The sequence below is a fragment of the Priapulus caudatus genome, unplaced genomic scaffold (genome assembly GCF_000485595.1).
Source record: "Priapulus caudatus unplaced genomic scaffold, Priapulus_caudatus-5.0.1 Scaffold1002, whole genome shotgun sequence".
Lineage (NCBI taxonomy): Eukaryota > Metazoa > Priapulida > Priapulimorpha > Priapulimorphida > Priapulidae > Priapulus > Priapulus caudatus.
The window spans coordinates 25,626-35,801 of record NW_014578063.1 but is presented as its reverse complement, the minus strand read 5'-3'; the positions used below and the strand labels follow the sequence as shown (position 1 = coordinate 35,801).

Genomic DNA, 10,176 nt, shown 5'->3' with positions numbered 1-10,176 from the left:
ATCCACGGAAATTGCTCTTTCGCGGAAAAATAAAAGGGAAAATTCGTAGTGGCGGAAATGGAATAAGAAAGCGAAAATTTTCCGCCAAAATCGCAAAGGGTTGGGAAGTCCGCCACTCAATAAGAATTCATATTACATAGACTAGGGTTAAAACTCAAAGATTGAAAGGCAACATTATGGGCCTATGGAGTAAAATTTATATTGTCATTGCTCATGTGAACTGTGTCCTTAAATTAAAACCTTTGTGCAGGAGCTGACTGGGGGGGGCAACTGGGGGCAAAGGCTTTGACTGGGGGGCTAATGCCCCCACGCCCCCCTTGGTGCCGCCACTGCACGCATCCAAATACAACGCAACCACTACAGAGGTCGCCATTGTTGTTCTTGTTGTGCTTTTATAATCGAGCACCCTATCGTTTTCACGGGAATTTCTACCGGAAGCGGTGCGTAATGAATCAATGCATTCACCAATCGATATGACGTTGGGATTAAAATTTTTTTTTTGGCAGACCACAATAAGTTTACACTCGGCGGTTTAAAATGAACTCGTTCGGGTTACCAGAAACAAACGTCTTTTTTAGGCCTAAGCATGGAGGCTGCCATAAAATAAATTCAGAGGGGGCGTGATACTAAAACGTAGTAAGAACGACGTATTACTATTAGAAAGCAGTGGACGTGTCAGCAGTGTCACATGAACATTCACGGAAAGGCGCAATATAGTTCAATGAATAAATATATTAACGATTGCATCTAATAATAATATATACTGAGTACACCATATGTCATGTAGCGCACCTGAAAAGTAGCTAGCTACGAGAAGAGTGACTGCCCTCAGGAGCGTGTGCGGTAACGTGGTGTATTAATGCGTGGCCTGCTTGCATTTTGCAGGATGTTCTTACGCAACAAGCAGTTCCTTTGACTGTTGACTGCATAATTGAAATTGTGTGTTATCTTTATGCCCTTTTTACTTAGTAGATATACGATATGTGGTTAACACTTTTGTTTATAATAACAGTATATAAGTATGCTAATAACGTTAATCTCAGTTAGATCTATAATCAGTACAAAATAACTTACTCTGACGAAATTTTCGTCCATCTCTCCGACAGACTTCCTCAGGTCTAACGTTTCCAGGTAGATGGCAGCACTGGAAACGGAAGTTCAATCCTGGTCATTTTCGGGCGGCTTCCAGCCTGCGGTCCCCTCGAGTGGGTGCAGATCTGAGAATGTTGTCGTAAATGTGGGATAGATGGTATGACCCCTCAGCTCTATTCATTGTAGTCGGTTCCCTGTGGATGTAAATTGCTTCTCTGATTTATCTGTGACTCGGAATTGATTCCTTTGACACGACAGTGGCCTCTTTCCAGTCCGGCAGATGGTTTTGATCGACAATATGGTATGTTATGGCTGACTTATGCTGTTGTCCTGAAGTGGACGCACGAGCCGCTCGTGTGCTGGTTCCTTTTGTGTGAGTATTGACATCAGTCATATGTTCTTTTAAACGTGTGCCAAATTTTCTGCCTGTTTCCCCAATGTACGCGCTGTCACAGTTCGAGCAGGCGATACGGTATACACATCCTGTAGTATTTATGTTTTCAATTTTATCCTTTGGATGAACTAAGATGTTCCTGATGGTCTTGTGGGGTTTGAAAGCTGAAGAGATGTTGAATGTCCTTAAGGTGCGGGCTAACCTCTCGGACATGCCCTTGATGTAAGGAATGATAACCAACCCCCTATTTTTCGTTTTCAAGTTGTTCCCCTTCTTTTTCAATTTGTTGTTGGTAACTTTTATTCCTATTTTCCGTTTTGTGTCTTCAATTGTCCAGTTTGGGTAGCCGCAATTTCGAAGTGCGTGTCGAATCTCAAGTTCCTCGGCGCGTAAATCTTCCGGTTCCGTTACAACGGTGTTCGCTCTATCAAGTAGTGTGCGGACGACTCCCAGTTTGTGAATTATCGGGTGGTGAGACTAAAAGTTCAGATATTGATTGGTATGGGTCTTCTTCTTGTAGACCACGGTTTTAATCGTACCATCTTCTCTGCTCACAATCTTCGTGTCTAGGAAAGGAATGCTGTTGTTTTCCATTTCTTCAGAGGTGAATTGTATGTTGCCGGACGTATCTATTGAGTTGAGATGATTATTGAGGATGCGTGTGGATCCCTTGGTAACCTCCGCTAGCATGTCATCTACATAGCGTTTCCAAAATCTGGGTTTGATATGTTCAGACGCTGTATTGATGGCTGTCTGTTCTAAATCTTCCATGTATAAGTTGGCAACGATTGGAGATATGGGGCTACCCATCGCCGTGCCAAACTTCTGTTGATATAACTGTCCGCCAAACATGAAATAGGTGGTGGTGAGCACGAATTCCAGCAACTCCATTATGTCGTCTACTGTGAGTAGCGTTCTCTTCTTCAAAGTGGTATCATCTTCTATTTTCTTCCGTATCACTTCGAGGGCTTTGCTAATCGGTGTGTTAGCGAATTCCAGTGCTGCCATCTACCTGGAAACGTTCGACCTAAAGAAGTCTGTCAGAGAGATGGACCAAAATTTCGTCAGAGTAAGTTATTTTGTACTGATTATGAATCTAACTGAGATTAACGTTATTAGCATGTAAATTATAGAGATCCGATGAAGTTATTTAATCAGTATATAAGTAAACGTTTGTGTATAGTTCGGAATTCATGTGTATCCCTCTGCCAACCGGATAGGATCTACTTCCTCTTTTGTTTGCTACGGCAACGCGGGAAGAGCAAATAGAGATATTCTCCTCATTTATTGGACTTAGAGATATTCCCAAGTTACTCAGAGACCCAACGAGTTTCACGGCATTGTACGATGACGGATATGATGAAAACTATGTAATAAACTGATTCAAACAAAATCTGTATGATTCTCGACCAATGTATAGGTAACCTCGGGACAGCTACAGTGATACTCGAATGGTTTCAAGAGTGAAACTCTATAACTTCTCGAGTTGAAGAGAGAGGAGATACCTGCATCAGCTCCACTCATCGGCCAATATACTTCGTGCGGCGAGCATCAGAGACAGAGTGCAAGTTGAACGATGAATTTACCCAGTTCTCTGCTTCAAGAGACAACAGTGCTGAATAGCAATAGACTACGACTCGTCAACATAGGACAGCACTGCATGCAAACAGCGAATAGCGTGACCTACTGTCAACCGACGACACATCCTGACAATGTGTCAACCAAGGTTACCAGAGGTCACCAGCGGTCTTCACGTTGACAGGCGACGACACTTCGGCTGACGACGACTTCGCAAATACATCCAAAAAAGTTGTTATTAAGACAATAACATTTACCTTGCTGTGTTTTCTATCCAGCAACCATAACCAACCAAAGCTGAACGTCGCCAACGGACTCATTTGACTGGACACCGATTGCATTAGATGTTGCATGCATTTCGTGTGATGTGTAGACATGGCGATAGAGATTTTAGATTATAGACATTTGCAGTTTAGCTCTTATTGACATTTTGCACTTGCCTGTGTGAGATGTAGTACTGTTGTGTTGCAGTTTTTATCAACATTTCAGGTTGAAAGTAGGTTGTTTGTAAATTGGGTTGCCACTTTATTGCAAGTGTCTATCACTGTATGTTTGTAATGTCTATGTATGTCTACCACTTTAACATCATTGTCTCTAAATAAGCGGTTGGGTTATAATAAAACTGCGCTACATTGATGGACAATGTAGCGAAGTAACTCGGAACCAAAGTGAGAGAGATCTTGATACTCCCATGCAATGGCGACTCGAGATAAAGTTTCGACGGAAACGTTGAATGATGGTTCTCAAACTGGTAATCAAACAGATGCCGAACAGAATGCCACTGAACAGACGGCATGTGAACCTAAGAGCGAAGCACGTGGCAAAGCATCTCAGATGCTCGTCAAATCAAGGTCAGAGCAGAGAGCGCCTACAGAGATGTCAGGACAAGCCTCAATAATACAACGTGTACCTACAGATCAGGTCATAGACAATATGGAAGCCGACATTCAGAGATTCTGGTACCAATACAAAGACTGCATGTCCACTGTACTCACAGCAGAGAGAGATATCGCAGCGAGATGCTCAAAATCCTTCCTTGAGGACATGGTTTATGGTCTTGAGCAGAAACTTGAACAGATGAGTGAAGCGTATAACACGTTGCTCAACACTATCTTGAACATTGTGGAGGTGCGTCAGTGTGCAGATAGAGTTACCTCTCGTATAGAGGGCTCCGCAAATTTCCAAATTACCCACAATGCAACGCCGCCGGCCATGTTGGTAGTCAGAACTAGTTCTGGCATTGTACAAGTACATGCATTGACCAACGCACCTATGCTCATTTCATTCGCCTATTAAGCAAATCTCTCGCAATGCCAATCTCCTGCAGTGTTGTCAATTGCAGCAATCGGCATCAGAGAGAGTCACACAGCTTTTTTAGGCTGCCTAGCGTGATCACAACACAAGGTAAAGTGACGAGAGCGCAGGCGGACCACAGACGCTTTGAGCATTTTCAATAAAAAAGCAATGCTTTACAACACGAAAGTATTTACTACCAATGTCTTAATGTTTCTCTACGCTCTTTCGCCTAGTAATGCCGATAATTACCTGTAAATGCCGGTCAAATGCTGCTCTGCAACACGCCGCTACACATTTACACTTATTTACATATATCGCCGGCATCCAGTAGGCAGCTGTTTGAGTGCGTGGTGATTTCTCTTGCACGTGCAGCATACTCTACATAAAATAGCACCGAGGCAACATGTGAACAGAATTCACCAAGCCCGGCTTTACAATTACATTGTGCTGACATGATGCCTGTCCCATATTCTCTCATCGTGATCGACCCATGCACGGATAGAGAGATAGTATAATCAGAGACGGGGAGAGCATAACACATGTTCGGATAACGTAAATGGGACTCTCACTGTTCACATGATAGATGTAGACTGATACACCACTACCCCAACCGCAGAACAGTCAATCGTAGGCATCCAGGCTTTTGTGGTTCTGAAAGTCATTGAGAGTATAAAATGGACTCGGCTAGAATGTTAGGCAGTCAATTCACGAGATCCAAATAAGTACGTGCATGATGGGCACAAGTTGTGGTCCTCGCTCCATTCTCGTATGGGTGTCGATTCTCAATGCACGCAAGTTTATCGAGATAGCGTGCTTTGGCTACATTGTCTAGTGAATCAAAGTACTTGTCCATACTACGTACAATTCAGACAGTTGGCAAATGAGCATACACCAGATGTTATAAAAAGCTGCGTTTGATAGCTATATATATGCAGTAAAATCGGTGAAATTTCTGAACACTCGCGATGTCAACTCGACAAACTCGAGTCCCCGAACATTATCTGTTGCGTGCAATCTCCCGACGCTAATAAACCTACATCAAGAGCTAATAATACCTAGAGTGTACAACGGAAAAGCGGGAAAAAAGTGCTATTTCACGACAACATTATTCTTCTTTGCCTGTGAGTCTAGAATAATTTTATGGTATTGCATTAAAGGGATAGTAGACTCTAGGACGTCTATACCCACACGTATTTGTTACCAGATACCTAATTTAATTGTTATAATTAATTACACATCAACGCTACGAAATTTGAATGGCGCCATGACACCCGCGACCGTGCTGCCACCCCGAAAAAGTTGCGTATTTGTCAATTTGACAATTTATTTTGCACGTTACAGACCGAGGGTTAATCACAAAAGTGCAATTATATTTATACCTAAATGCTATTTAACCGAACGATATTCATTTTAGGGCAAATTTATCCAAATTATAACTGAAACTATATGTCGTTTATAAGATATTACAATCCTTTTGCTTTTAAATTAAATAAGAAACACCCTCGGTCTGTAGCCCTTTTGGGTTTTGCGCAACTTATCAGATCGTGCGCTTTGAGTGGCGCCACCGTCGTTGTAATCAAACTGCAGTCGTTAGTTTTAAAACATTTTTTAATAATATTTCTAATGGCGATTGAACCATGACTTTTTATGTAGCGTAATTTTAACCTAAATTAACTGAAAATATACCTAGAACCTAGAGTAAACAATCCCTTTAAGCAGAATTCTTTGCTCTCTAAAACAAGACCAACCGCTTGTCAATACGATACTCCTAGGCTATTGGAGATATTGGCCTGAGATATTGGCTCGTAAACTTCCCCTCCCACAGGCCTCTTGGCGCCTCCAATCCATTATCTCTTACATAAAGGGCGAGTCTGTTTTTGTGTCTGTCCTTCTGTCTATCTTCTCCCCCCCCCGTAAGAGCTCACCCCCAACACCATATATATTCTTAATCAGCATGTCGCGACGACCATTTATAAGGCTAAAAAAAAATACACAAAATAACAAAGTCTAAAATTAAAATTTTAAAATTACAATTAAAATTATTTATTATTTTAATAAATGTCCGCGCGGTGGCGCTATATACCCTCCTACTGCATCGAGTGCGCGTTTTCGCTGTATTGTAGCGGTATTTTGTAGCTCTATTGTCGAATTACAGCGACAATAAACGAATTATTACCTTCGAAGGAGACACGAAAGCGTCATAGACGACTACCATATAGGTATAAATGCTTAACTTGCTGCTTATTTTCGTATTTTCGAGTGTTTCGTATTCATCTCCTACAATAAATCGCCGGATCTATCTGATTCTGTCTGTCTGTCTTCTCGAGACCAGTAAGAGGTGACTCGTGAGGTATATTCTCAATCAGCATGACGCGACGACCATTTTAGGCCAAAAACAATTTGCACAAAAAGGCCAAAATAAGGGCAAAAAAAACAAACAACAGATTTCCCCCAAAAAAATACTAGCGCAGCAGAAAAGTTAAGAATGACAGCAATCCTAGCGCTCGACTATACACTGCAGCAGAAAAGTCGAGACGAATCCTAGCGCAGCAGAAAAATAATAATAGAATAATAATAGAATCGGGGGCGAGTCTGTATTTGTGTCTGTCCTTCTGTCTATCTTCTCCCCCCCCCATAAGAGGTCACCCCCAACACCATGGCATATATATTCTTAATCAGCATGTCGCGACGACCATTTATAAGGCCCCCCACCAAAAAAAAATACACAAAATTAAAGTTTAAAATTAAAATTAAAATTATTTATTATTTTAATAAATGTCCGCGCGGTGGCGCTATATACCCTCCTACTCCTGCAGCAGAAAAGTTAACAATAACAGCAATCCTAGCGCTCGACTATACACTGCAGCAGAAAAGTCGAGACGAATCCTAGCGCAGCAGAAAAGTAAACAGCAATCCTATAGCGCTCAACTATAGTCAGGCTCAAAATCAGGCAATCGCATGAAATGCCGAAACGCAAGCAATAGCAGAAAACGCATGAAATAGCAGAAAAGCAGTAACACCCAAAAAATCCCCAGCTAGTATTCACTATAGGCGCGTTCAAACGGACGTTTTTAGCCCGAGCCTAATTGGGCCCACGCCAAATTTAGCTCGAGCCGAGCGTTCACACGGTTGGTTTTTTGGGCCGTGCCAATTTGGCACGAGCCAATTTGGTCCCATCGAAAACGTCGGACCAGGCCCGAGCCAAATTTTAGCACCAGCTAAATCGGTTGAGTGGTAGATGCCGCGAGTGTCGAACGTGTACTTCGACGAAATAAAGTCCAAAACAGTATAAAAATTCGAAAAATTTGATCAGGATGCACGTTTTTAAGATTGATAATTGAATTCGGAACGGAAACACTGAATCGTACACAACGCCATCCTGCGACATACTGCCAAAGTATCTGTGAGATATTTGTGCAATAACATTTATTTGAATTTGAATTTGAAATTGACAGACAGTATTCACTTGTGTACTTGTGAACGCTCCGACTCAAACCGGCCCGAGCCAAATTTGGGCCATTTGGCTCGAGCCAAACCATGACCGTGTGAACGCGGTATATCAGTCTCGCCCCTAAGCATTTTGGCTATCGTTTTTCCATCACCGCTTGGAGCGCGGATCACTGACGTCACAGCACCAAATTTAGTGTTCTTACTACACCATAACCGGACCAGGCTGTGTGACTGTAACACGCCAGTATAAACATAACTCAGAGTGAAAGATAACACACAGCTTGTTCCGCCATCTTCCAACTACCACGTTCACACCACGTGACCCTTCACACATACAGGGCGGGAACACATAGAACAAGACTACGCGGTGTGATACATCTTTTCTCCTATATGAAATAACTCAAAACTCTCAACACTGTGCACGTGGAACCTTGTATACAGCGTACCTATACAACACAGTTGTTTACAACACAGTCAACTAACAAATGATAACAAACGAATTTTCCATTATTATAGGGACTTTAACAAATGCCACATTCAAATAATATCATCCTGACCTACAGTTCAATTGATGTAGGTTTTGTATCCTTAAAAACAACTTAGTTAGAATCTTCCTGGGTGTATGGTGTCAGATTGTACTGATGGCCCTATCGATCACCTTCTATCATCGCTCACGGTACATAATTTATAAATGGCTTAGTTGGTGAGCGGGGTCTCTTGACGGCTTCTTACCTTGACCTGGTGTTGTTGTGATTGTTTGAAGCAATAAAAAAAATAAAAAACAAAACAAATAGCACTGGTCGTGCAATGGGTGGAGAAGTAATGTATGGTTGAGGCGTGGCCAATTTCTTTTGTCGGCGTATGTACATTGTTCTTTCTCTCTAGTACTGTTCTGCATGGGTTCTTCTCTTGCCAATTTGTTGTGGAATAGGCCTGTGGATTGGCTCGTGTTACACGTCCAGTCTCGGCTGCTATTGACTCAATTTCACCAATTCCTTGGCCGGTATGTGTAATGCATTTTCGTTGCATGGTAGTGCGCGCGTGATGTTTGAGTTCCTCCATGGTGGTTTAAATGTCGCACGATTACGTCTGTAATTGCACATCTGGTGTTGTCCACTCGTGCTACGACCTCGCTCATCGAGCCTAGCACTACAACACCTTTCTATCATTCTCGTTGTCCTTTTAGCAAAAGGGCTTCTTTTCGCGTGTCCCTTCTTTCAATGCAGGGCAAGATCTTTCTTGCGTCTGTGTAGTACTTATTGTTTGGTTATTCTTCAGCTGTTCGATTTGATCTCTCTCTGTTTCAGACGTTGATCACCGAGGGGCTTGAGTTCAGGTTCGGTGTCGATTCAGGCGTAACAGGCGTGCGTGCCTGACGCGGTTATTCGAACGCTGAATGGGGTTGCGCAATTCTTGTGTTGGCCCCTGCCCTCGGTGGCGAATCTCCCAGCAGGGCGACGGATCATGGCATTCCAGGTTCCTGCGACTTCTTCGCATTCCGTAGCGTGGCGCTGTTGCTTGCGCTTCACTCGATGATTCCGCCTTTTGCCATTTGCTTTGCTGGTGTACGGACTCACTGTGACGTGTTTCAAATCCCGTCTCTCGCGACGATACTCTGGAATTACATCAGATGTCAATGTTTGAGCATGTGTCGCTAATAACACTTGTCTTGAGTATTCCCTGGTTCTGGACAAATGCTTTTCAGCTTTGCTGTGATAGTGAAAGAGTTTTGGTTCTTCTTAGTTGTCCACCTACCAGAAATCTGGTTGTATATCTGACGTGACCTAGGTAAGTCTTCTTGTCTTCCAAGTAAATAGCGGTCGATTGGCACCTCATTTCCAGGGTCTACGCAGGAGTTCATGTGGGCCATCATAGTTTCTTTTGCACTGGCTTGGTTTCATAGTTGCAGGCATTGCTGTCGGCAAGTTGATATTGAAGGTCATTGATCTTCCGCGTTCAGGACTGACCAGTATAGTGTTCTCTGGCCTCCTGAGACACGACTCTTCCCTAAATGCAGGAGGTGTGATAGCCTTCTTCATTTGCGCTTGCTCTATGCTTGCAGGGATGAACGGCCTCTCGCCTTGAATATCAGACCGTCCTGTACACTCATCAGTTATACGTTTGCTAAGTATGGCGTGTTACCTGGTAGCCGGCATTGATGCTTCTCTTTGCGCCGATCCCTTCAGAATCACTAGCTCAGAGCTGCAATGGTCTGATCCCTTTTCTGTCTTAAGTTTGAGCGTGGATGTTCGAGTTCTTTCTTGTTCGGATCGGCAAGTAGCTCTTAGCCATTGATACCGCTTAATGTCTGAGCATTCTGGCGATTTAGGGTAGGTTAGGGATCTGCGACAGCATATGCTGCGACG

At 43.0% G+C, this 10,176-nt stretch overlaps 1 protein-coding gene across 1 annotated transcript; it reads right to left on the bottom strand.

Moving 5' to 3' along the window:
• Positions 1-1,963: 1,963 nt before the first annotated feature.
• Positions 1,964-2,494, bottom strand: LOC106814902. Its single transcript, XM_014819279.1, has one exon. The coding sequence runs from the start codon at positions 2,492-2,494 to the stop codon at positions 1,964-1,966; it is 531 nt and encodes a 176-aa protein (XP_014674765.1).
• Positions 2,495-10,176: the final 7,682 nt, after the last annotated feature.